This window comes from Embiotoca jacksoni, unplaced genomic scaffold, assembly GCF_022577435.1.
Source record: "Embiotoca jacksoni isolate LCO1_2020_lvr unplaced genomic scaffold, fEmbJac1.0.p SCAF_4, whole genome shotgun sequence".
Classification (NCBI taxonomy): Eukaryota; Metazoa; Chordata; class Actinopteri; family Embiotocidae; genus Embiotoca; species Embiotoca jacksoni.
In genome coordinates, this window is record NW_027185392.1 from 2552385 (window position 1) to 2579102 (window position 26718).

Genomic DNA, 26718 nt, shown 5'->3' on the forward strand with positions numbered 1-26718 from the left:
TGCCCACTGCAATAAGACTGTACTCACCTCTGGCAAAATCCATCACAGTACAATAACACTGTTGACTGTGTTTCTTGGTTTGTTGTATATAATATATATAGATATATACTGTACTGTATATATATATATATATATATATATATATATATATACATATATATATGTTGACTGTGTTTCTTGGTTTGTTTGTATATAATATATATAGATATATAATGTACTGTATATACTGTGCATTTTATATTTTATATTTATATTTTCTACTGCTATTTACTGCTATTTTATTGCTTTTCTATTATTTTATTCTATTATATTCTATTATTTTATTCTATTATTTCTATTATTATCTTATTGCTTCTGTATGCTGCTGTAGTGAAAAAATGTCCCCTCGGGGAGTAATAAAGTAAATACCTACCTACCTACCTAAAACTAAAATTTCTCAGTTTCAACATCTGGTTTGTTTTCATTAAATATTTATTTGTTTACATGATTTATAACTCATCACACTGTGTTATTATTTACATTTTACACATTGTCACTACTGTTTAACAAACGTTGTTCAGACGAAATGTTTACAGTTCATTTATACACTTTTTTAAGATCTCAAAGTTCTATCCAAACGTATCCGGTTCTGGAACATGTTTATGAACACACACATGTAGATACTGAGTGTGGCCTCTGGAGGGGAGTGTAACTCCACCCACCTTTCACCTGAGCACAGGTGTGATACAGAAGTAACCTGACCTGGGGGTCACACACACACACACACACACACTGTAGCTGTGGAAACATCCGTTTTTTCTGAGAGTATTTAATAGAACCGGACCCGGACACCCCGGTCCAGGCTGTGTTTCCGGCCTGAGGGCTGCAGGGTGGAGACGTGATGCATCCCGCAGGAATGAAGCAGTTGGAAGCAGCAAAACCTCCCATCCTGCCTTCACAATAAAAGCATAAATTAACATGAACAGTTTAATTATATAAATGGTCTCAGTAATAACATTCTGATTTTAAAAAAATTTAACCACATAAATCATAAATCAAACAGATTTAAATAATTTAAAAAAAACAGAAACTAAAGTATAAAACCACAGAACAGACAGCGTTCATTAAAAGGAAAACATGCTTTTGTTTTGAAGGTTCTCAGCGCAAGTCTGAGAACCTGAACGTTCAGGTGGACACACCCCCTTTGCATCACTGACCTGCAGCCGCAGCGGATTCTCCAGGACTTTTCAGGACTTTCAAGGACTCTCCAGGACTCTCTAGACCAGCATGTCGGGCATCGCAGCCACCCTGCAGCACCGCCGGGAGAAGGACCAAGGCGTCGGCTCCAACAGCCAGGCAGTGAAGTACCTGAACCAGGACTACGAGGCTCTGCGACAGCACTGCTTCGAGACAGGCCGCCTGTTCCAGGACGACACGTTCCCGGCGGAGGCCTCCTCTCTGGGCTTCAACGAGCTGGGCCCGAGCTCCTACAAAGTCCGGGGGGTGCGCTGGGAGAGGCCGAAGGTCAGTGCTGCTTAAAACGCTCATTATTCGAATGAAGTTCGGTGCAGAGCGTAGAAACACTCAGGCCTGTGACACCTGACTCCATTCTAAAAACGGTCAATTTAAAGTTTTGCAAACTTCTGTTCGGCTCACAGACAAGAAAAACTTAATCTGACCAAAGAAACCTTTTACCAATGAGTCAAACCTGCTGCCACTGATTGATTGATTAATTGACTCAGTGATGAACAGTAAACGCCTGAAAGTTCAGGTGAAAACTAATGTGATTAACAAACACATGATCAATAATGATCTGATCCAAAGTTTCCTTTGTTTTCTGTTTTCTGTCATAAGACAGAAAACAAAGGAAACTTTTCGGAGCCTGCTTGACAAAGAGACTTTCCAGAGCAGCAATGCAAACAAGAGGAAGAGACAAATCCTATTTTTCCATCAACAAGTCATGTTAAAAAGTCACACACACACACACATTATTATTATTTTTATTATTATTTTTATTATTATTGTTGTTTTGGTACTCTGTGGTTTGTGCACAGGAAACTGTAAAAAGTCAAGCAGGTTTTTGTTTATTTGTCAAACTTTTAACGTCGCTCACTGAGGTCTAGAGCTGCTGAGTTTGTTTTAGTCTTCTTTGAGATTTCAACGTTGTTTTTAATTTGTGGAAACGAAGCTGCAGCAGAAACAGGAGCTTCTAGTTATAATAGTATTCTTTAAATAGGTGGAGTGAAGTAACCAACCAATGCAAGTGCAAGTGATTATTTCCGCATCTAATTGACGACTCCCCTGTGTCCTTATCTTGTGACCTACAACCAACTCTGTATTACCATACGAAAGCAAATACAAAGGGAATGGGAGTGACTGTCAACCGTTTGTCAACTGTATTGTGTAAGGGAGAACAAGGAAGAGGAAAGGGAGGAGAGGACTGCTGGGGGAAACCAGGCTGGGTAGAGCCCGGCTCGGGTTAGGGTTGCTGGACACCTCTCTTTGAGGGTGCATGTAGTTGCTCCTTCTTGCAAGAATAAAATGTCCGATGTGTTTGATTTTGAACCAAGCCTCTTGAGTAATTTTTCCAACACTTGTTCAGCCTGCTTCTGCTGCTTGGCACCTTTTTGTCCCAATGGTTCATGCCCTCTGTTCTCGGCCGACTGGTTTTTGTAGTCCAGGACCCGATCACCTCTGCAGGACCTCATGTTTGTTTATTACTGTGTTTCTGTGCAGGAGTTGACCTCTGACCCCGAGTTCATCGTCTCAGGAGCCACGAGGACGGACATCTGTCAGGGAGCTCTGGGTGAGCAGCACCTACATAACAAACTAACCAGCTAGCTAACAAACTAAAAAAACTTACAAAATTACAAGCTAGTTAACAAACTAACAAACTTACGAGCTAATTAATGAACCAACAAACATAAACCTTTATGACCTCCAACAATTCTGTAAACAGAACACCTCACACACTCACAGGAACACAACAACCTTAAAGTGCAGTACCACTAAGGACCCCTAGGGGCTGTCTCCAATAGACTCCCATTGAAAAAGCATTAAGTTCTCTCCTGAAATACAAAGTCAGTGAATGTTTTCCACAAGTCATCATGGTGTCATTAGATAAATTCCCTCGTTCTGATCAGTGTTCTGGTCCTTCTGGAAATAATTCATCATTCATTACATATTGGGGGCGGGTCTTTTTGGTTGACAGGCATGTCTTTGTTAGCCGTTGGTCGTGTCTGGTTCTGATCTGTTTTTTTTTTTACAACAAATAATAATTGACTAATCAGCTAAATGATTTATTAATATTTTATTTATTTATTTGACATATCAGAAAGTGATTTTCATCCAAAGAGCTTCACAACAGCTGATCAAAATATGATTAAAAACAGGTTCTGTGTCGATCAGTGAATCAAAGAATCGACTCATTGCTGCAGCCGTTTGTGCAACAACAGAGACACCTGAGACGGAAAATTCTACTCAGCTGGGTGTGTCCCTGTGTGTTTGTTTGTTTGTGTGTGTGTGTGTGTGTGTGTGTGTGCGTGTGCGCGCGTGCGCGTGTGTGTGTGTGTGTGTGGGGCTCAGCGAATTTCTGTAGTCAGAAAGAGTAAACACACTGACAGTGGGCGGGGGCTCACTGATGTCATTGTGTGCCCTGTAAACAGTTTCTATGGTAACCAGGGGAACACCTGTGAGAGGGCAGCCAATGAGAACAAAGTGAAGAAGCAGGAAGCGTAATGATTGTTTCAGTCAGCAGCGGATCAGAACCAAACCGACCCGTTCACAACCTTTTCTATGATGTTCTGTCGGAGTTCATCCCTCCAGCTATTGGGGTTCTCTGTGAAGTTCTAAGGTTCTGTTGGGAGAACTTTACAGTGATAAAGAACCCTGAGATGATCAATTGTTGGTCTGACTTTAGCCCCGCCACCTGTCCACCTGTCCAGGTGACTGCTGGCTGCTGGCTGCTATTGCCTCCCTCACCCTGAATGAAGAAGTTCTGACCCGGGTCGTTCCACACGGACAGAGCTTCAGGGACGGAGAGTACGCGGGCATCTTCCACTTCCAGGTACCGACGGAGGGTTCTGGTTCACATCAGAACCTCCAGGAGGTTCTGGAGCGACCCGGGACATTAGTCACATCCTGTCCACCCTGAACGCGTCACCCAGCTGTCCCTCTGTCTCTGTCCGTAGTTCTGGCAGTTCGGGGAGTGGGTGGACGTCGTGATCGACGACCGGCTGCCGGTCAAAGATGGAGAGCTGATGTTCGTCCACTCGGCGGAAGGAAGGGAGTTCTGGAGCGCCCTGCTGGAGAAGGCCTACGCCAAGTGAGAGTCCGGGTCTGAGAAAGAGGCCTTTTGTAGAAAGGTCCCCCCTTTCTACAAAAAAAACTGTAAAATAGAAAAAGTGCCTCCACTTCCTGTCTTCTGAGGGGCGTCGCTGGCCCTCAGGGGGCGTCGGCTCCTCGAGTGTTGATGTGTGATGTCACTGCAGGTTGAACGGCTGCTATGAGGCTCTGTCTGGAGGTTCGACCACCGAGGGCTTCGAGGATTTCACTGGAGGAATCGCGGAGGCCCATGACCTGAAGAAACCCGATCCACATCTGTTCCACATCATCCAGAAGGCTCTGAGCCGAGGCTCCCTGATGGGCTGCTCCATCGACGTAAGAGGGGCCGGAGTCACAAGTGTCATTTGTAACAGCAGTGAACACGCCTCCAGATGATACTGAAACCACAGGAAGTGAAAATGAATCGTTTGTTTGTTTCAGATCACGAGCTCTGCAGATTCGGAGGCGGTCACCTCTCAGAAGTTGGTGAAAGGCCATGCCTACTCTCTGACAGGTGCATCTCAGGTGAGGACATGCCCACCGACATGCACCGCCCTGCCGCAGCACGGAGAGAACAACCTGCAGTGTCTGTTCTCCTGAACAAAACATTTCCCATGAGCCTTAGCGGCAGCAGTCTGAGGGCTTTTTAATTTACAGGAAGTGTTTCAAGCTACAACATTAAAGGATTCTGAATTTAGATAAGATTCATTTTTGTCTAAAAGTCGCAGAGCTGCTACTGAGAGGTCAAAGGTTGCAGAGAAACGACCTCATTGTTTATTTTTATTTTGACTTAAGAGCTCCAAATGAACAACAGTTTAAAAGTGCTGAAGGTGAGTCAGGGGGCGTAACTCTGTGTGTGATTGGCTGCAGGTGGACTACCGTGGAGACACGGAGAAGCTGGTCCGGATCCGGAACCCCTGGGGTCAGGTGGAGTGGACCGGAGCCTGGAGTGACAGGTAATCTAAACTATATTTAAAAAAACCATCAAAACAAAACTGAGGTCAAATAAATAAACAATAACAACCCAACAATATAAAAATGAGATCAGAAAACAGAGAGGGGGAGGGGCAGGAATCCTAACTAACCTAAGCAGGTGTCAGGTTGACACCTGGAGCTCCTGTTAGCTTGTTTTGTCAGCCATCCCCTACATGCAGGGCAGAGACTGTTGAGCTTCAGAGTGATGCGCTGTTGCCACCTGCTGGGGGACAGAGGCACTTCCTCTTCCTCATTATCAGTGATGGTCTTCAGAATAAACGCTGCCCCAAAGCACCATGGGAACCTCAGTCTTCCCTGGTTTCTGGAGGGTTTCAGTGCCGAGGCAGCAGCGGAGGGGACGACATGAAAAATGATACCAAACCAAGTCAACCGAGCTCACAGTGGAGCTGAAGCTCAGTGTTCTGATGGGGGGGGGACCTTTGACCTCTGACCTCTAACCTCTGACCTCAGGTGTGACACTGACAGTAAGCTCCTGCTCTGGTGTGAGTTAAGAACGTACTGCTGAAGAACAGAACCGGGCGGTTTCTCTTCAAAATGTCAGAGCGAACGTGTTTCTTGTCTTACTGTGTTCTCCGGCTGACGTTCTCCGACTGACGTTCTCTGACTGACGTTCTGCGTCTGATGTCCTCTGATGTTCTCTGACAGCTCCATGCAGTGGCGTTACATCAGCGATGAGGACAGAGAACGTCTGAGTCATCGTTCCGAAGACGGAGAGTTCTGGTAAGCCCCGCCCTGCTTCTGACTCCTCCCCTCTTGCACTGGGGTCACTGGGTGACTCCACCCTCCGCTCTGTCTTGCAGGATGTCCTTCTCTGACTTCCTGCATCACTACTCACGGCTGGAGATCTGTAATCTGACACCGGACGCTCTTAGCGACGACAACGTGTCCAAGTGGGTTCTGTCCAAGTTCGAGGGCACCTGGAGGAGAGGATCCACCGCCGGAGGCTGCAGGAACTTTCCCAGTGAGTGACAGCACCCTCAGTGATCAGTAACCTGTGATCAGACGTGTCCATGAGGCCGGCATCCTTCTCAGACTGCCTGCCGCCCGTTGATCCACAGACACTTTCTGGACGAACCCTCAGTTTGTGATCCAGCTGTACGAAGAGGACGACGACCCCGAAGACGGAGAGACGGGCTGCAGCCTGGTGGTCGGTCTGATCCAGAAAAACCGCAGACGTATGAGGAAGAAAGGAGAGGACATGAACACGGTCGGGTTCGCTATCTATGAGGTGAGGAGGAGGAGGAGGAGGAGGAATCTGATGCCTGCCAGTCACTGCTCAGGTCGAAGAGTCTTGCTGATGCTCTGTTCTTTGTGTTCCAGGTTCCTGCTGAGGTACGTGTCTCTCTCTCTCTCTGTGTCTCTCCACCTGTCTCTCTGCATGGCTGTGTCCTGTCTCTGTGTCCTGTGTCCCTGTGATAACCCGTCTGTCCCGCAGTTCTCTGGTCAGAGGAACGTCCACCTGAACAGGAACTTCTTCCTGCGTCACGCGTCGTCCGCTCGCTCCGAGACCTTCATCAACCTGCGGGAGGTGTGCAGCCGGTTCTCTCTGCCGCCCGGAGAGTACCTGGTCCTCCCGTCCACCTTCGAGCCGAACAAGAACGGAGACTTCTGTGTCCGTGTGTTCTCCGAGAAGCAGGCCGACTTCCAGTAGGTGTGACAAAGGCTCCTGGTGGACGTCAGAGGAACTGCAAGCTGCTGCTCAGGGACTCATGACGCCACCAGCAGGGGGAGCACAGAAATATTACGGAGGCCGATTATTGACCATCGATAGGTCTCATGTATTGATCACCCCCCCTCCCCACCCCGCCTTGTAAACAGGAAGTGGTGTGTGTTCACGTATGTGTTTGTTCCTGCAGAGAGCTGGACGACCCCGTTGAGTCACGGGTGAAGAAGGTGAGACGTTTTTGTGGACAGAGGACACGTCTGTCCCTCGTCTTTGACTCCTCATGTTCGTCTCCTTTGTTCACACGTCTGTGTGTTAATAGTGAATTTTTAATGTGTGTGTTTATTGTGTTTGTCGTCACCAGTTTCAGTGCAACATCTGTTAGAATGTCTGAACATGTCAGAACGTCTGTTAGAACATATGTTGGAACATCTGCAAGGCTGACCTGAGTCGTTCTCTGCTGCAGATCGAGATCAATGAAGAAGATGTGGGCGACCGCTTCAGAGGACTGTTTGGACAGCTGGCTGGAGGGGTGAGCTGCTCAGTGATTGGTCTGCAGTACTTCCTGTCTGATGTTGAGCTGCTCAGTGATTGGTACTTCCTGTCTGATGTTGAGCTGCTCAGTGATTGGTACTTCCTGTCTGATGTTGAGCTGCTCAGTGATTGGTACTTCCTGTCTGATGTTGAGCTGCTCAGTGATTGGTACTTCCTGTCTGATGTTGAGCTGCTCAGTGATTGGTACTTCCTGTCTCTCAGGACTGTGAAATCAGCGCCTTTGAGCTGAAGAAGATTCTGAACAAAGTGGTGACCAAACGTAAGAAGCACAGGTCAGTGTTTGTACCTGCAGAGGCACGGTTCACCTATTGACCCCGCCCCTTTCCTCTGTAACAGGATCCGACATCAAAACCAGCGGCTTCAGCCTCCCAACATGCCGCAACATGGTCAACATGCTGGATGTATCCTTTCAAAATACAACCACGCCTCAGATCTTTTCACTGTGACTGACAGTCAAACATAAATCAGTAGACCTTTAATTGTGAAAGTCCCTCCAGGTGTGACAGTAAAAGTAACTCAGTGATCATTATGCGACTCTTATTGTGACAGTCTCCCCCTCAGTAGGACTCTTATTGTGGAGTAAAAACAGTTCTGATTGTATGGCTCATGATGTGATTGATTGCCAGGATGTGAATGATTGATTGACAGGATGTGAGTGATTGACAGCGTGGTTCAGGATTGATTGACAGCTCCTGAACTGGCGGTGCAGAGGGACGGCAGCGGGAAACTCGGTCTGGTGGAGTTCAAGATTCTGTGGACCAAAATCGAGAACTACCTAGTGAGTTTCCTGTTGTTGTAACTCCCTGTTGTTGTTGTTGTTGTAACTTCCTGTTGCCGTTGTAACTTCCTGTTGCCGTTGACAGACTCTCTACCGTCAGAGGGACGTGGATAATTCGGGGACAATGAGCTCCACAGAGATGAGGGTCGCTGTGGAAGAAGCCGGTAAAACAAACTCTCCACAGACCCGTTTTGTTTGTTTGAGATGATCTCCATGTGACCTTTGACCCCTCTCTGTTCAGGGTTCAGTCTGACCAGTCCTCTCCATCAGGTCCTCGTGGCTCGTTACAGTGAAGCAGATCTCACCATCGACTTCGACAACTTCGTCGGGTGTTTGGTTCGTCTGGAGACCATGTTCGGTGAGTCATTGTAGGACGGACACCTCGTCTCTGTCTTCGTCTCTGTTCTGTCTTCATCCTGTTCCGTCTTCTCTCTGCAGACACGTTCAGCATGTTGGACAAAGACAACTCAGGAACAGTTGAGTTCACCATAATGGAGGTATGAAGCTTTGATTCTCATTCAATCAAATTGGTTCACTCAGATGTGGCTCCGCCCACTGGAGCTCAGTTTATCCAATCAGAGAGAAGGTCCCAGACCTGATACTGGTCAGAGCATCTTATTGGTTCCACCCAGCGTCACTGAGCCGCTGTGAACCGGGTCTATCAACCCTCCATCAACCATCTGCTGTCCAGGGGCTTTTATTTTGAAAATCTAAAACCATCAAAGCTGGAAACAACCGGTGTTTAAAGCATTAGATCATTGATCGTCTGTCTGATTCTCCTGCAGTGGCTCAATGTGTCCATGCTGTGAGGAACCAGGACCAACCGGACCTGGTCCTGATCCGGGAAACTGTGCTGTCAGCTGATGAACTGCCTGTGTGGTCTATAATCCTGCCTCTTGAAAAACACATCTCTTCTGACTTTACCTTGAACAGGAGAACTTTAGTAGCACTTAAAATGACACTTACTGATAAAACTTTGTAGTTTGGCTTTCTTGAAGAAATTGTATTTTCTTGATTCCTGTTGTTCTGGGTTTGTACCCTCATGGTTGAAATGCACTTATTGTAAGTCGCTTTGGATAAAAGCATCAGCTAAATGAAATGTAATGTAATGATTGGTCTATCATCCTGCCTCTTGATTGGTCTGTAACCCTGCCTCGCGATTGGTTCCTATACAGAATAAAGACAGATGTTAGGAGTTTTTTCAGTTTTTATTTCTTCTAAAACAAAGAAATGTTTCCCATCACAATAAACTTCACACCTGAGCCTGTTGTCCAATCAGTGTAGGCTGGCTGCAGCTATGGGTGGGGCTTAGTCTTCAGTAGGTGGGACTGTGATGTCACCAGTCTCTTTATGACATCATCCCTGTATTCTCTGACGGGCGAACTCCTCGGCCCACCTGAGCGCCTCGCTGATGTTACGACTACTCCCCGTTCCCTTGGCAACCAGGGTGGAACCCCCAGCGCTCCCTCCGAGGTGACGACACACCGCCACTGCCCAATCAGAGGCCAGGAGGGACGCTGAGTCCTGCGGAGGAGGGAACGACCAATCAGAGATCAATCATCGATCAATATCATCGATTGATCAAATGTTTTGTTTGTAAATATTCAGTCACGACAGAAACACATTTCAGAAACAAAAAACGACATTGTCACGGCTCTACCACCAAGCAGCCCCCCCCCTCCCCATGATGTCAACAACAGGTGGTTACCTTGGGAACCTGACAGGCACAGAGAACCTTCCCAGAATGCCTCTGGTGAGCAAGCAGCATCACGTGACTGAGAGGACTGACGAAGTTCAGCTGGTTTACAGTTTTCATCAGCACCTGCAACACATCATCCATTATTGATTGTCCTCATCGATGAGACAGCAGGAAGAGATTCACACATTTAAACTGATGAGTCATCGATCGACCATCAATACAGCTGACTGAATATGTCTGAGTCATTGATCAGTCGTCAGACCGCCGCTCATTACACGAGCCGACGAGGTCGCGAGCAGTGTGTCGGACTGTCTGGACCTCTGCAGGTCTACATACCGACAGAGAGTCCGTCTCCACCGAGTCCACCAGCAGCTGCTTCCTCTCAGTCTTCTGCAGCAGAGTCTGAGCTGTCACTGCAGCCTGAGCAAAGCATGATGGGAAAACAGCGTCAGAGCAGCAGCAACACAGCCAACCTCTCACTGTCATGACTGACGTGTGTGTATTTCAGGTGTGTGTATCTCAGGTGTGTGTGTAAATCTCAGGTGTGTGTATCTCAGGTGAGTGTGTGTATCTCTGGTGTGTGTAAATCTCAGGTGTGCATTCACCTCTGCGGTCTCCAGTTTCCTGACGGCCGTGTTGCTGGTCCTCTGCAGAGCTCGGAGTCGACCCTGCAGTTCCCTGCGCTGCCACTGGGGGATGGGTGTGTTATCTACAGCCTGTCAGACACAGCGCAGGGTCAAACACAATGTATTTAACTATTGTCTCACGTGCTGCAGTGCATCATGGCTAGAGTACTTACATCAGAGAGCACGCCCACCTCCTTGGAAAGATGCTGGGCGGAGTCAAGACTGGAGGGGGCGTGGTCTGACAGTCTGGCTGACAGAGAGTCAACGTCCTGAAACAAAGCCTGGCCCGCCTCCCGGGCCTGCAGGCACAGAGAGGTTAAAGGTCAAAAGAGCAGTCCCACATTTCATTCACTCATTTGAACCATGTGGTACCGACCCGTGCTGCTTCCCGTCCCGTCATGGCGACGATCCGACTGATTCCCTTCACCATCTGTCTCTCTGAGACGATCACCAGGTCTTCGATGGCTCCGGTCTGCAGCAGGTGACTGAACACAGACATCCTGTTAGACCACCTGAACCTGCACCTTCACCTGTACATAGACCTGTATATGGACCTGCACCTGGACTTGAACTTGGACTTAGACCTGCACCTGGAACTTCACTTGTACATGCACCTGTACACAGACCTGTATATGGACCTGGACCTGCACCTGAACCGTGACCTTGCGCAGTGACTGGAGCAGGTAAATGTCACCCGGTTCACCCTGTCATCAGACAACCTGACCGGCTGTGTCTGCAGTCTTACTTCCTGTGTCCTGTCTGAGCTCAGGGAAATGTGAGAGGAGGAAAGGTGTGTCTCACGTTCCACAGCAGAGCTCTACAGACGTCCGTCTGTCCGTCTGATTGTCCAGCAGATCGGAGACCGGCACCTCCACCGACACCACCCGAACAGGGTCCGGATACACCTGCAGAGACAGGAGTCAGCACACCTGAACACACGGACACACCTGGAGACACCAGGAGAGACGGGGTGAGACAGACAGACTGTCAGGTCACCTCGTCCACTGTCCTCAGTCCACCAATGCTCCGGGCTCTCTGCAGAGGAACCTCCTGGCTGTGGACGATCTGATTGGCCGAGATGATGTCGTTAACACAGGTCTCTACCTGCTGCAGCTGAGAGACGCTCAGAGAGCCCTGAGGACAAACATGAGACTGTGAGACAGCTCAGCATCCAAGTGGGGACGAAGGGAAGCAGGAAGGAAGTCTGACCTTGACACTAAAGTCAAAGCGCAGGCGGTCGGCTGACACGTGAGATCCTCTCTGCTGAACGGAAGAACCCAGAACGTTCCTCAGAGCGAAGTTTAGGATGTGAGTCGCCGTGTGTTTCACCATACAGGACAGTCTGTGGACCTGAGACACAAAACACGGCTGAGGACACCATTTATAAATAATGTAAACACAGATTTAATGAAAACAAACCAAAGACAACATGTTAAATGTTGAAACAGAGAAATGTAAAAAAAAAATATCTGCTCATTTTGAATTTTATGGCAGCAACACGTTTTTAAAAAGTTGGGGCAGGGTCATGTTTACCACTGTGTTGCATCACCTCTTCTTTCAACAACACTGTAAATGTTTGGGTACTGAGGAAATCAGTTTCTGGGGTTTTGAAAGTGAAATGTCCCATTCTGGCCTGATATAGGATTTCAGCTGCTCAACAGTTCAGGACTCTTCTACAACAGAGCCATGCTATTGTAATATGTGCAGAATGTGTTTCAAATTTTGATTCATCAGACCACAGGACAGTTTTCCACTTTACCTCAGTCCATCTTAAATGAGCGCGGGTCCAGAGAAGCTGTCCCAACTTTAAAACAATGTTTTGCTGCCATCAAATTAAAAATAAGAATATATTTTTAATAAAACAATAAAATGTCTCAGTTTCAACATTTGATATGTTGTCTTTGGTCTATTTTCTATTAAATAAGACTTCATTCTGTTTTATTTATATACAGCATCACTATTGTTTTCAGTCTGGCAGGTGTGTACTAAGCCCAGGTGTGTTTACCTGGTCCAGGTGCAGATGGACCTGGTCTCCGGTCTTCAGGCTGTCGGCTGTCGTCACCTGATGGACCACATACCCCCCAGCCCGGACCACCGCCTCCACAGGGTGCAGCACGTCCTGAGAGACAGGAAACACCTGCAGTCACCTTGACACACAGCACGCACTCTTCCCATGATGCACCGGTGTGAGCCGTCAGCTGACCTGCAGCCCGTCCTGGGTGAAGTAGCCCTGGTCATGTGACTGACCCCCCTGCTCGGAGTAGAAGCAGGTCCGGTCCAGGACGACTCCACAGCGCCGCCCTTCAGGGACCTCCGTCACCAGAGCCTGGCCGTCATACAGAGCCACCACCGCTGCACGGCATGCTGGGAACACTGGGAGGAGGGACACCGAAGGTTAGCAGTCTGAGCCACGCAGGTCAGGTGTGTTACCTGTGCAGGTGGGACTCGTACCGTATCGACCCCGGTCCAGTCTGTACCCGTATTTGAGGCTGTCGTCGGTGTGAGGAACCCCGAGACGCTGCAGCTCTGCCAGGCTGAGGACGTCCAGTGTCACCTGGGATGGCGCACCTGTCTCTGACACCACCTGAGACAGTGATGACATCATCTTTTACCTGAGTCCTCTCTTCTTTCACAATAAAAGCCTTCCCCTTCACAATAAAAAAAACACCACTTCCCAATAAAAGCCTTCTCCTTCACAATAAAAGCCTCCATTTCACAATAAAAACCTTCTGAACAGTGAAATGATGTCATGCCATAATCTCTGGAGGTTTGGGAGAATCCAGGTGCATTATGGGATCTGAAGTCTGTGTGTCTGGGCCTGACAGCAGATTGTTCCCACATTAACAGCCACGAGTGAAGCGCCACCTTGTGGTTCTCATCGATCAGTCGGTCCAGCTCCTGGCGGTCCACCCGAACCCCTCTCTCCTCCAGCATCAGGTCCACAAGATCCAGAGGAAAGCCCAGGTCCCGGTGCAGAGACCAGGCCACCGAGGCTGCAACAGGAAATGGGTTGGTTAGACTTCCTGCTGCTTTCACATTAAAACGTCTCTGATGCTGTTTGACTGTTCCACAACTTCCTGTCTGCATTTACACATTAATCTGGACCAGGAGAACTGACCGGGGAAGACGCCATATTTGTAGTCCTTTCTGCTTAGCGTGCGCTGGATCAACCTGCTGCCCCGCTGCAGAGACGACAGGAAGTGATCCTCGTTCTCGTTGATGACGTCCACGATCTGGAAGAGAAATACCAACTTCCTGTGACGTCATCGACTTCGGAACCGTCTGGACGAGTCTCAGATCTGGTTTAGTTTCTGACAGACTCACCCGGTCTGCCTCCCGGTGGAGCTCCGGATACACATCGCCCTGCAACAGAAACAAAGAGGGTTTCATTGACCTGGGTGGTCCTGTATCTGGTCCAGGATCTGGTCCTGTATCTGGTCCAGGATCAGGACCTGGATCAGGGCCCTGATCTGGTCCTGGTGGGAGATGTGTTTTACCAGTAGGTGCGTGACAGTAGGAACCAGGCTGGCCAGCGCTCCCTGAGGAGCCCGGAGGACCTCAACACAGAAACGAACCGCCCGGCGCAGAATCCTCCGGAGGACCAACCTGAGGCACAAACAAACAAACAAACAGATAAACAACGCCGCCACTACGAACACATGGCCTCCCGTACCGACAGCTGATTGGACAACTCACTCGGCGCCGGACATGCCTGGATGAACTCCGTCAGCAATGCAGACCGATAAGGTCCGGATGTGGTCGGCCACCACTCTGTAGGCCAAATCCACCTGCCCCCCGTCTGCTGCCCCCGACCTGCCGCCGTACGGCCCTGCCCTCGACCTCTGAGGACACAGCAGACACGTCACCGTGACAACAGACACGTCACCGTAACAACAGACGGGCTGGCGGGATGCGTACCTGCTGGGTGGCGAGCAGCAGGGGGGCGAACAGGTCGGTGTCGTAGTTCGACCGTTTCCCCTGAAGGACGCTGACCAGGCGTTCCAGTCCCATCCCGGTATCCACGCTGACCCGGGGCAGCCGCCGCAGACTGTGGTCCGCCTCCCTGAGGACACAATGACCCGGGTTCATGTGGTCTGACCCGGTCCAGGTGTGTGTATGACCCGGTCCAGGTGTGCGTGTACCGACCTGTTGTACTGCATGAACACCAGGTTCCAGATCTCCACCACATCCGGACTGTCGGCGTTGACGAGCGCGGCAGCGTCTCGTCCCCCCACGTGGTCGTAGTGGATCTCGGTGCAGGGACCGCAGGGACCCGTGTCCCCCATCTCCCAGAAGTTGTCCCTGAGGCCGAAGGGCAGGAGGCGCCCGGGGGGAACCCTGAGGAGGAGAACCACGTCAGCTGACCCTGAACCGGACGGACGGACCTCCAGCTGCAGACGCACCTACCCGAGGTCCAGCCAGATGTGTCGCGTCTCCTCGTCAGCTGGTAACCCGGACGCCGCGTCCCCGCCAAAATAAGACACATACAGTCTGTCTGCAGGTATCCCATAATGCTCCGTGAGGAGACTCCACGCCATCAGACACGCTTCCTCCTGAACACACACAGACTAGAGTTAGGCTCCTCCCCCTGAAAACAGAAAGGTGAGCTCCAGCCCCCCTTCACCGTAAAGTAAACAGGAAGTGCCCCTCACCTTGAAGTAGTCTCCAAACGACCAGTTCCCCAGCATCTCGAAGAAGGTGTGGTGGTAGCCGTCTCGGCCTACGTCATCCAGGTCGTTGTGTTTGCCGCCAGCTCGGACGCACTTCTGACTGTTGACCACTCGGCGGTACGATGCCATCTGGCTGCGAGGGTCAGCCGTTCCCAGGAAGATGGGCTTGAACTGGAAGCAGACAGAGAAACTCTCTTCATCTTACATTCATCTGGACTGAAGGAGGAAATGATTTGATTTTGGGGGTCAAAGGTCGCGGTGACCTCACGTTAAAAAAAAAACAGTTACATAGAACCTGTTTCCTGTAATCCACATGTTCATGAAACCCTCCTCAGGTGAGTCCAAACAGGAAGTTAACGTACTGAAACGTTTCAGGTCACAGGTGTGTTCACTACTATCGATGACGTCCCAGCTGTAAACACACCCTGCATTCAGAATCGCATACTAATTATTTTTACTTTTACTACAAACTACAGCGACCCTCAAAAAGTATGTGCGGTAGCATTAACAGCTCGAGCAGCACGCTGGCCTGCAGACTGCAAAATAAATAGGACATCCCGGTCCTTTGACGTCCTGCGTTCCAACATCCACACTACATACTATTTAGTACGCCAAAAAAAAAAAGATTTAGTATGTCCCAATACATAGTATGTTAAACGTAGGATGCCAAAAGTACCAGGATGTCCTACTACATTCGATCTCTCCTCGAGCTGTTCAAGAAGAAGAAGAAGGAGGAGGAGAAGAAGAGGCGTTAAAAGGAACCGCATCCTTTTTCCTTTTACTACAAACAGATCGCAACGGATACAACAAAGTGGGTCAAAGTTCAAGATGCATTATTTTTATGATGACAGTATGTCCCAATTGTACACATACTACATGCAACAGTGCATACTTTTTAAGAGTAGCGGAAGGGGCGGAGCCACCAGCGTGAAGAATTTTCAAATTAAGACATCTGAGGAAGCTGCAGCTGTTCCTGACCACCATATAATTTTTTTGTTTTTTTTTCCACTGCTGCTGATCTACAGGAGAATCGGTGTGTTTATTGAGTGTGTTAAACAGAGGACACAAAAACACGTTTATTTATGAGGCAAATAATTAAAGCTGCAGATGTTTTTGGCGGGTGATGTGTTCCCATGATGAGGTCATTTCCAGTCAGTGCAGAACGGCAACGTGATTTGAAACAACACAGTAAGAGTCTCAACATGGAAGAGCACTATTAGTTAGTATACTGAGGAAAGTATGTCATCTGGAACAGAGCTATAGAGTCTGTTGTCATCATCAACTCTGCAGCTCTCACGCTCTTATTTTGAAGGTGTTGGACCGGAACGGACCGGACCGGGTCTGCACTGACCTGGTTCATGCCGGCGTTGACGAACAGCAGGCTGGGGTCTCCTCTGGGACGGACCGGGGAGGACGGGACCAGCAGGTGTCCGTGTTTGTCCCGGAAGAAGTCAAGGAAGGTGCTGCGGACCTGCGCGGCCGGCAGCTCCGGAGGAGAGCCGCTAAAGGGGCTTGCTGAGCCGGCGGAGAGGAGTCCCGGCGGCCCGCTGAGCGGCCGTAGCCTCCGGAGGATCAGCGGGAGCATTTGGGTCAAACCGAGACCGACCCGGACCGGAGCGGAACCGTGGTGACCCTTACGGAGACTACAGGCTATGAAGCGCATGCGCACAGCGACCTTTCCCTTCGTCTGGTGCGGCAAAAAGCAAAGAGAGCTTTGCCGCCACCTGCTGGTGAGACCAGCCAGTCCGCGCTCAGTCCTGCTGGGTCTCTTTCTTCTTCTTTTGATTTTTATGGCGGGTGCATTACCGCCACCCACTGTATAGGAAGTGTGGACCAGAGTTACCTATCCCCCTGCGAAAAAATAAAAAAATAAAAATAAAGGTTGTACCAATTCAGTGAACTAAATTATTTTTGTTCAATCCTGCTTCTTTCAAGTATTGCAACACACTCCCTGCTCCTCAGGGTATTGCATCTTTTAGATGAAGTTCCTCAACTCCCAGCTTCGTCTTCAGCCTGTCTCAGTCTAGTGTGAATTTCTGGCAACGACAAATGACATGATCTACAGATTCTTGTATTTTGCAGTAGTCACATTGTCCTGTTGGGTGTTTATTTATTAATTGCATTGCTTTGTTAAGCCTTGTGTGTCTGACCCTATGTCTGGTTAATATGTATAATAAAATATAATATAATATGATAATAATTTTCTTCCGTGGTGCTTCTTTTGGATGTCTTCACTATACCCTGACTTCTCTCTGAATAGCATAAAGGTGTCTTCCTGTGTCCCAACTGTGCTGCCATTCCTTAACAATGTTTCTTTTGATTATTAATTTAGCTTCTGCTTTACTGAATAAAATGTCTGTACTGTACTGACACTGCAAAGTTTGTTTTGCTAATTTATCTGCTCTTTCGTTTCCCTTTATCCCTCTGTGTGCTGGCACCCACATAAATTATACGAAAATACACATATTTTTAAGTCGAAACAGTGTTTCGTATATTTCATTGATTAAATCCTGCCTGTTATGAGATGTGAATGATTATAATTACAATAATGCTGAACTGGAATCTGAACAGATGATGACCTTTTTGATCTGAACCTCCTTCACTCACTGCAATGCTGTTAAAATGGCCAATGTCTCATCTGTATAAACAGACCACAAAACCAGTTCTACCTGTATTAGGATCTTTAGATCCATCCGTGTATGCTGTGGTAAATGACTGAGTTAAAAATTATTATCAACTGAGTGAGGGACTGCTGTTTGTCATTAGTTCATATTCAGCTTTTTTCACCATAGACTGTATGTAACCCATATATATATATATATATATTTAAATATATGTAAATTTATATATAGGCAGAAGTAAAGACGGGCGTCTCCCCGTGAGACACATCCATGACAGTGACAGGAAGGATGTTCCAGTTCCGCTCTAATGTTTTTAGTTTTATCATGAAGAAGGTATTGAAGTCATGACTACTGAAGCTGAGAACAAACCTGGATTCTTCTTCTCTTCTAATAATGATCAATAGCTTTCTTTCTTCTATGCTATCAGACTGTCCATCCAGGCAGGTGACGTTCTTTAGATTAGAGGAACACCACTTCCCGTCCAGCTTCAAAGAGCGTGTTTGTGAGGAGCCTACTTTGGTTCATCACTGATTGTCAGAGGAAACATTTCAGAGTAGTACACAGAGAGGCTGCAGCACTATCAATGAGAGTCAGAGAGGCTGCAGCTCCATCAGTTAATGTCGTAGGCAGAGAATGAATAACAAACATGAACAACAAACTTATCAACAACAAAGTGATCAATAACAAACTGTTCAATAAAAAACGGATCAGTCCCAAACTGATCAATAACAAACTGATCGGTGGGTTCTTCGTTTCTTTTCTTTTACACTGTAGTCTTGACATTTTCGAGCCTCGGTGGCACCGTGAACGCCTCTTCAGCAGTCAGCGGCCCCACGCGCTCATCAGTCGAGATGAAACTCACCTGCGGGCTCGACCTGCAACCTGAACGGAGGTCCGAGAGTTCCCGGTGAACGTGGAGGTGGACCGACGGCGGCGGGATGCAGAAAGGCCTGAAGAAGTACTTCGTCAACATGGACGAGTACCTGTCCAGTCTGGGACTCTACCGGAAGATGGTGGCCCGGGACGCGTCTAGTCTGTTCCGGGCGGTGTCCGAGCAGGTGAGCCAGGGACCTGAGGGGGACGGGGGGGTTATTTCAGTTAAAGTCACGATATGTAAAAGTTCTCGATAAAAAAAAAAACTTCAGACCGTTTACAGATCGAGCAATTCAGTTTATACATAATCAATAACAGAATATCTGTTAGCTGCAGCTAATCAATAAATTGTGCGTGCGTGCGCGTGTGCGTGCGTGCGTGCGTGTGTAGTTGTATTACTCTCAGAACTACCATCAGAAGATCAGACAGGAGTGTGCTGACTTCATGAGAGCCAATCGAAGCAACTTTGAGCCGGTAAGTTCAACCAATAACTGAGTAACTAGTTAGATATGTAACTAGTTAACGTCTGACTAGTTAGCTGACTAGTTAACGACACACATCTTTAACTGACTAGTTGGTTGTATGACTAGTTAACTGAGTGTCTAGTTAGCAGGAGGACATGTTGACTGGCTGACTAATTAGCTGTATGACTAGTTTGCTCTATGACTAGTTACCTGACTGACTAGTTAGCTCGAGGACTAGTTAGCTGACTGACTGAGAGGATGCTGAGAGAACTGTGAAGTCTGAAGTGTGTTCACTACAGGAGTTTTCCATCACCTGACCTTTGACCTCAAGCTGTGTGACGACATCACCTGACTCTTCTCTGATCTGGTGGCAACTGCAGGTAGAAAGTACTCGAGTAAAAGTACTTGGTTACTCACAGAATCCAACCTGTCATCTGTTCTGCAGTTCGTTGAAGGCTCGTTTGAGAAATACCTGGAGCGTCTGGAGGATCCTAAGGTGAGCTGCTGTGACCTTTGACCTTCAGCTGCTGGCAGCTGCCTCACCTGTTGGCAGTGTGTCAACAGTGTGTGTGTGTGTGTGTGTGTGTGTGTGTGTGTTTCAGGAAACGGTGGGTCAGGTGGAGATCAAGGCTCTGTCTCAGCTCTACAGGTGAGGTCATCAGACACGCCTGAGCACCGGCTGTTTCTATTGGACACTTGCTGTCAATCAAAATCACTTCATTCAACAATCAAATCAATATCATGTTACAGATGACATCACATTAAAAAGTGTGTGTGTGTGTGTTTGTTTGTGTGTTTGTTTGTTTAGGCGATGCTTTGTGATCTACCGTTACCCGGGGAAACCAGCCACCGTGATCTCGGAGGACGACTTTGTGGACAAGGTGAGGACAAACCACAGTGGTTGCCATGGTAACACCTGCAGCAGGTGATGATGAACTGGGACTTCAGTGGGTCACATGACACTCACCTTTGAGATGCGGTTGGTTGTTTTCTGTTGCCTAGGTGATGCTGTGTTGCTCCATCAACGGTCACTATGACATCGTTTATCTGAGGAGTTACCCTGCCTCCGCCGCCCTCTGTCAGTGTGAGTGCGGCTTAATGATTGACAGGCAATGGGTGTGTGTGTGTGTGTGGTAACAGAATAGGTCATAAGCTCCACCATCTTTGTGTGTGTGTGTGTGTGTGTGTGTGTGTGTGTGTAGCTCTCTTGTACGAGCTGCTCTACTCTCAGGTGTTTGGGGTGGAGGAGGCGGAGCTCTGTCAAGCCATGGAGGCCTTCAGGGTAGGGGGTCGTCGCTATAGAAACAGCCCATCAGTGTGTAGTGATTTTGACGTTGGCTACGACACACCTGAGGACCGAGGACAGAGGTAACACCACCTCTGATTGGACAGACCGACTCTGCCCTGTGATTGGATCATTGTCGTCCAATCAGATCGGGTGTAGAGGCGGTCTGTAGACGATCACTTGCTCACATCAGGTGTGTTTGGTTTCTGTGCAGGGAGGAGGTGGAGTCGGGTGGAGCTGCTGAGGACAAACCTCGAGGGGTGATGGACGACATGAAGGTGGGCGTGTCATCGTGATCCGTGTTCACGTGTTGTTGTTCACATGTTGGGCTGCAGCGGGTGAATTAGCGCCCCCTGCTGTTTATCTGACCGACGTGTAATTGGTGGTGTTGTTGTTCAGCCTCATGGAGAAGCCCCGCCCCCCTCCAGACTCAGCCTGCCCTACAAAGTGATGAAGTCTCTGGATGGAGAAGTTTACAGAAACCTGGAGTTTGACGTGTGGCAGGACACCTGTAAAGGTACGTCACCTGACGCTCCTCTGACGGCTGATTGGTTCTTCTGTTAAAGTCATTCTGTTAATGAATGATCAGCATTCATTTAAATTGGCTGACATCTGATCACGTGACAGAGTGCTTATCATCCCCACCCCGGCATGCACTGGGGCGGTCTCACTTCCTGCGTGTTGTTTCCTGGCCCATGCTGCTGCACATGTTCAGTAGTGCTCCTACGGAGGGATGACATCGCAGCGACGGCACTCTTCCCAGACTCTTCCACTTCCTGTTTACTGCAGGCTGCTTGTAGTACTGAGAGTGACCACCAGGTGAACGTTCAGCAGCGCTTCAGATCCACGAACACGTCCATCAGGCTGCAGTTTGTTCTGCATGTCGTTGTTTTTATGTTTTATAATTTTAACTTAAAATTCAAAGTCCCAGAATCTTTAGACTTTAAAAACACGATCAACTATCCCTCACGCACATCCAGCTGACTGTCCCAGGACTCATTGCTATGATAACGGATCCAGTTGATGTGAACGAGTCCTCCAATCGGACGAAGAGCCCGAAGTCTGTGTAGCATGCAGATTAAAGATGTTTCATGAAACGTGACACTCGCGTCGTCACGGCGACACCTCACACACTCGCTTCCTGATCGAGGGTCGTCGGCGATTATGATCAGGTCACCTGATGGCAGGGGCGGAAACACCCGAGAGATGGAGATGACTGACGGCAGTGTAATCTGATTACTGTGTGACAGAGATGCAGAAGACGGACTACATGGTGTTCGCAGGGCGGCAGTACTTCCTGGGAGACAAATGTCAGGTAACCGACCTTCTCCTGAGGGATGCCTCACTTCCTATTCCTTACTAACATCATCATGGTAAAGTAACAGCTGTCTCTAGCGGTGTGAGGGTTCATAGGACCAACACGGACAGAACCAAACTCGGCTGCAGGTCTGAGCCTCACGTGTCTTGCTGGGTTTCAGGTGCGTCTGGAGCCGAAGGGGAAGTACTACAACGCCTTCATCCAGGAAGTAGGAACACACTCGACAGCCGTCACCGTCTTCATCGAGGAGCTGGGAGAGAAGTAACGCACTCGCCAAACCCGAACTCCCTGGATCAGAGCCAACCAGTTAGCTGAAGCTCCTGAAGTGCGTCGGGTTAATGTTAATGTCTCCCTCTCTGTCAGACACCTGGTTCCTCTGACGGACCTCAAGCCTGTCAATCCAGTTCCTGCCTGGAACGTTGCTGCTCCCACCAGGAAAGGAGATCTGGGTACGTTTAGTTTCAGTTTCTGTTATGCTTGACCCGGACGCCGTCCGCACAGACCATAACCGTCCACACCACATCGACCTGTCCTTGTCTCTCTGTCAGACCCAGACTCGCGTGGTCAGCGTCATCACCGCAATCGGTACTTCAGGAAGTCTCGGGGCAGCAGTGGAGTGAAGGGGGCGGAGTTGTTAATGCAACCGCCTTCTTCTTATGGAGGCCACGCCCCTTCTGCTCTGCCTCCACGCTTCCAGCCAGCGGGTCACCCTCGCCCTCCCCCTCCTCCATCACCTGGAGCTATGACCTACGACCCCTACGCCCCCCCACACCACCACCACCACCACCACCATCCCACAGCCAGACCTCCTCGCTACGGACCCTCAAGGTGGGACTTCACTCATCACCCACAGCAAACATGTGACCGGCCTCGTTGTAGTCCTGGACCGCTGGAACCGAACCAGAACAGATTCTGATCGATTAACTGATGAACTGATCGTCTGAATTAGTTTAAAAAAGAAGAAAATTATTAATGAAGAATCCTGTGTGTGTCTCTCTCTCTCTCCCACCTGTCCCATGGATTCTGGTCAGAAGCTCCGCCCGTTTCCTGAACCGTCACCTAATTGGTCCCCAACTGACCTATCACTACCACCCCGGCAGGAGATATTACCATGACTATGAGAACTACGCCTTCAGGTCCCGGTAAACAGCTCCGCCCACATTTTGTTGGTCTGTTGGTGTGTTTGATACGACATACACAAACACTGATGATGAAGGTGGTGATGGTGATGATGATGATGAGGATAATGATGATCTCCTCTCTGTGTTTAGTCGTAGTCGCCGTCAGCTGACACTCAGTAAAGAGTGTCAGTTTGGTTTCCCGGCGGAGGAGGGGGAGGATTCAGCTGATCTGGATGCGTCCATCACCTTCTACCAGCTGGACGACACCAACGACAGCGTGTTCCCGCCGCTGACGGTGAGAGATCCTCTTCATCCTGATGATGATGATGAAGATGATGATGATCAATCAGATGTTGTCTCCTCCTCAGGGCCCATCTGTGGCTCCGCCCCCCACCATGGGAGCCCCGCCTCCTCCCTCAGGCTCCACCTACAGAGTTCAGAGAGGCTCGGGCACCCTCCCCCCCGCGCCTCCCCCTGGGAACACCGCAGCCTGCTCCTCAGAGGAGGATCAGGAGGACCGGAGCACTGTGGAGGACCAGGGTGAGGACCAGCACTCTGTACACTAGGGGGTGGTACCGAGTCTTACGGGTCTTTACAGAACCAGGGGGCAGTACAGAGACTCTTAACTGAACCAGGGAGCGGAACAAGTTTTTACAGAACCGGGGGGTGGTACAAAGTCTCTACAGAACCAGGTTAGAACCGGTTCTGTGTCTGACAGGTTCTGGTGTTGGTGTCAAGTCGTTCTTCAAACAATAAAATCTTTATTAGAACCTGAAGGACAGACAGTGTCCTCTGATGTCCCATCAGTAGGTCTGGGTGTGGACCAGGTCATTGGTTATTGATCATTGATTTGAACCGTGGAAGTAGAGAATCTTCTATCAGAACCTGGTGGGTTTTCATCTGCTTTTATTTTGGTGGTAAAGGTGTGCTGTACTTCCTGTGTGTGTTTGTGTCAGCGGAGTACACAGAGGAGTACATCTACAGCCCTCAGGGTGAGTCCCACGCACGCCGCCACCGCTGCCATCTCCGCCATCTCCACTGCTGCAAACAGGAAGTGACTTAAAGTTCTACTGTTTCAGATCAGAGCTACCAGCCGTCAGGTGTTTACGCTGCTGCTGTTGAACCCGCCTCCAACCAGGTAACACACCTGACCTTTGACCTGCCAGCTGGTCAATCCGCTTCAGTTCTCCTGAAAGGTCTGTGCTTTTCTATTATTGTGAAAGGATGAGCAGGAAGGAAGGACGGCTGACTCTCCAACCAGACCGGAGCTGAACTACAGCTTCACCCAGCAGGTGGTCTTCAGCGCACACACGCTACTTCGTTCATTCATCTCGTGCTTTTTTTAAATGAATCAATCGTTTGAAAATAATCTTCAAACATTTTATTCAGACTACAGGTTTAAAAAAAACGGAATCTTGAGTTCACGTCTGTGACGAAGAAAAACAACGAATGTTTCGCTGTTTTTCATGTCTGTGTGAAAATAAACGAAATTATGACTCGGTTATCAACATCGATCGATGTATTGATTAGTTAACATGTTCTGGTTACTGGTTACCAGCCTGATCTGTGTACTTCTGTCTGTAAGATCTTTAGGAACTTTAACACTGCTGCTGCCCCCTCTGGTCACCTGATGAACTGCTCCTCACAGCATTGTGTGTGTCTGCGTGTTTCAGGTGGTGAAGCCATTGGCAGTCATCTGCTCTTCACCTTCCTCCTCCTCTTCCTCTCCCTCCTCTCCATCATCACGATTACCTGCAGCTGCTCACCTGCCGCCGGCTGCACACACACAAACACGCTCAGGTACACACACACACACACACACACACACACACACACACACACACGCGCGCTCAGGGACACACACACACGCTCAGGTGCAGACACACACACACACACACACACAGTAATGGGATGTTTTGTCTTCAGTTGCCATGGCGATCCCAGCTGCCTCTCCCTGGTTGGTTAACGAGTTGGGTGAGCCTGTTTGCACTGTGGTTACTCCGCCCCCTTACTCCTATGATCCCAACGGCAGTGATTTACCCAGAGGTCAGAGGTCACAGCTTCAGTTCACTGTCAGTAACGTGGAGCAGTTTGTGTGACTCGGTGTCTGTTTTTGTGTTTGTGTGTACAGACTGCAGAGTCCTTCAGTACTATTTCAACCTTGGAGTCCAGGTAAGAGCCACACCTGCAGGAAGTGATGTCGGATGATTAGTGTTGATGTCTCAGGTGTGTTCACCTGTCTGTCCACAGTGGAGTCATCAGAACTGCTGGCAGCAGCAGCAGCAGCAGGTGTACTCCCTCCCCTCACCTGAGGCCTCCTACTCGTACCAGCACTACACGCCCTACCTGAGCCAGGACCCCCCCCTGCACGGTAAACCCCCACCCCTCTCTCCTTGCCCCTGATTGGCTGCTGTCTGATCACGATAAACCGCTCACTTAGCTGTGGTGAGTTAGTGACTGGACGGGTTGTTTAGCTGGTTAATAATTCACAGTGAACCATCTTCTTCCCCCAGCTGCCCCCCCGTCTTTCTCCGAGGCTGGCCGAGGCCCCCACCAACCCCCCCTCTCCTACCCAGAATCTACCAGGGATGGACAGACAGAGGGACACGGCAGCGGTCAGTACTGACGAAACACCCCATAGTAACATGCGGCTGGTTACGCCGAGTCTCCGTCAGCAGGTGGTGAAGCACGGACTGAACATCTGGATACAGCTGTTGCAGATGATGTCAGCGCTCCAAAATGCAGGAAAACTGCAGCCAAACGGGAACAAACTGAGCTGTTCTATCAGCCCACCTGTAACGACGTCATCAGTCGAACAGATGAACTCTAGGTTTACTTTTAGAAGTATTACTATTAGAAGAACACAAAGTGGGAGCTAAAGCTAGCCAGCAGCTAATCTAGCACTAACATAGATGAAAGCTTGCAAATGACGATGTTGAATTTTTAACATTAACCATCTGCACCTTTTGGATGTCAAAAAGCAACACTTCGACTGACTTGACTTCTTTGTCTCCTCCCACCCTTTTAGGCTCCACCCCCTCTGCAGATGGCTCCGCCTCTTCCAGTAGCCCCGCCCCACCAGGTTCTGCCCCACCCTCTGCTCTCCTGTACCCGGATCAGGCCCTCGCCCCTCCTCCGCTGCTGCACCTGCCGTATGAAACGCCACCCCCAACACCCTACCTGACCTCAGCCCCTCCCCCGCTTACTCACCCCACCCATCCTCACCCCTCTCACCTCCCCCATCACTCCTCCTACCACCCTTGTCTTCCCCAATCCACCCACTGGGGATCTCTCCCAGCTGGAGGCCACGCCCCACGGGTGTACTGTCCCGCCCCCAACTCCGCCCACGTAGTTGGTTACATCACTGCCCCGCCCCCCCACCACACGGCCACACACTACATCCCGTCCACTATGTAACACGTATTAGCTCATAGCTGACGTTATTTCTGTGAGCGGCGATGATTAGCCACCGTAAGCTAACACAAGAGTCAGCGGGAAGTATTTTCCTGCTCATGTTTGAGGTTTCCGCAGGATGTACCTGAGGGAAAAGATAAAGTTTCAAAATACAAAATTTAAAAAAATATGATTGAAAAGATAAATGTTAAATGGGATTGTCGATTGAAAATGTTCGTTCACGTTTTTTTTTTAGCACATTAGCGGTTAGCTTTTTTTTTTTAAAATGGCTCAGTCGGCCTTAGAATCAGTGTTTGTGAACAGTAGCTCGTTTTGACATTACTGAAGTCGTCC

The 26718-nt window shown here is 49.1% G+C and overlaps 3 protein-coding genes across 3 annotated transcripts; 2 read left to right on the forward strand and 1 right to left on the reverse strand.

The window, feature by feature from the left end:
• The first annotated feature begins 1194 nt into the window (after window positions 1-1194).
• On the forward strand, window positions 1195-9489 carry LOC138208769 (calpain-2 catalytic subunit-like). The gene is made up of 21 exons (XM_069166874.1): window positions 1195-1503; window positions 2716-2785; window positions 3924-4045; window positions 4170-4303; window positions 4470-4638; window positions 4744-4827; window positions 5173-5258; window positions 5944-6018; window positions 6099-6259; window positions 6357-6526; window positions 6619-6630; window positions 6734-6945; window positions 7155-7191; window positions 7428-7493; window positions 7718-7775; window positions 7853-7917; window positions 8226-8294; window positions 8380-8458; window positions 8536-8652; window positions 8733-8791; window positions 9080-9489. The coding sequence occupies exons 1-21, from the start codon at window positions 1267-1269 to the stop codon at window positions 9101-9103; spliced, it is 2106 nt and encodes a 701-aa protein (XP_069022975.1). The 5' UTR covers window positions 1195-1266; the 3' UTR covers window positions 9104-9489.
• Window positions 9490-16992, reverse strand: aars2 (alanyl-tRNA synthetase 2, mitochondrial (putative)). Its single transcript, XM_069166873.1, has 22 exons — window positions 16641-16992; window positions 15272-15460; window positions 15027-15172; window positions 14766-14957; window positions 14538-14682; window positions 14316-14461; window positions 14117-14225; window positions 13944-13982; window positions 13738-13852; window positions 13485-13612; window positions 13071-13203; window positions 12823-12992; window positions 12625-12738; window positions 11829-11969; window positions 11616-11753; window positions 11421-11524; window positions 10996-11104; window positions 10793-10918; window positions 10599-10709; window positions 10330-10413; window positions 10003-10116; window positions 9490-9818 (listed from the first exon to the last, which is right to left on the reverse strand). Exons 1-22 carry the CDS (start codon window positions 16950-16952, stop codon window positions 9651-9653), a joined length of 3033 nt encoding a protein of 1010 aa, XP_069022974.1. The 5' UTR covers window positions 16953-16992; the 3' UTR covers window positions 9490-9650.
• Window positions 16993-18848: 1856 nt separating this feature from the next.
• alg13 (ALG13 UDP-N-acetylglucosaminyltransferase subunit) lies at window positions 18849-26388 on the forward strand. The gene is made up of 25 exons (XM_069167736.1): window positions 18849-18968; window positions 19174-19257; window positions 19693-19743; window positions 19850-19896; window positions 20056-20128; window positions 20250-20331; window positions 20450-20615; window positions 20747-20810; window positions 20932-21049; window positions 21783-21847; window positions 22011-22111; window positions 22214-22299; window positions 22399-22678; window positions 22882-22992; window positions 23122-23266; window positions 23340-23511; window positions 23928-23963; window positions 24051-24109; window positions 24195-24263; window positions 24645-24771; window positions 24898-25017; window positions 25103-25143; window positions 25222-25342; window positions 25485-25586; window positions 26000-26388. The coding sequence occupies exons 1-25, from the start codon at window positions 18849-18851 to the stop codon at window positions 26386-26388; spliced, it is 2829 nt and encodes a 942-aa protein (XP_069023837.1).
• Window positions 26389-26718: the final 330 nt, after the last annotated feature.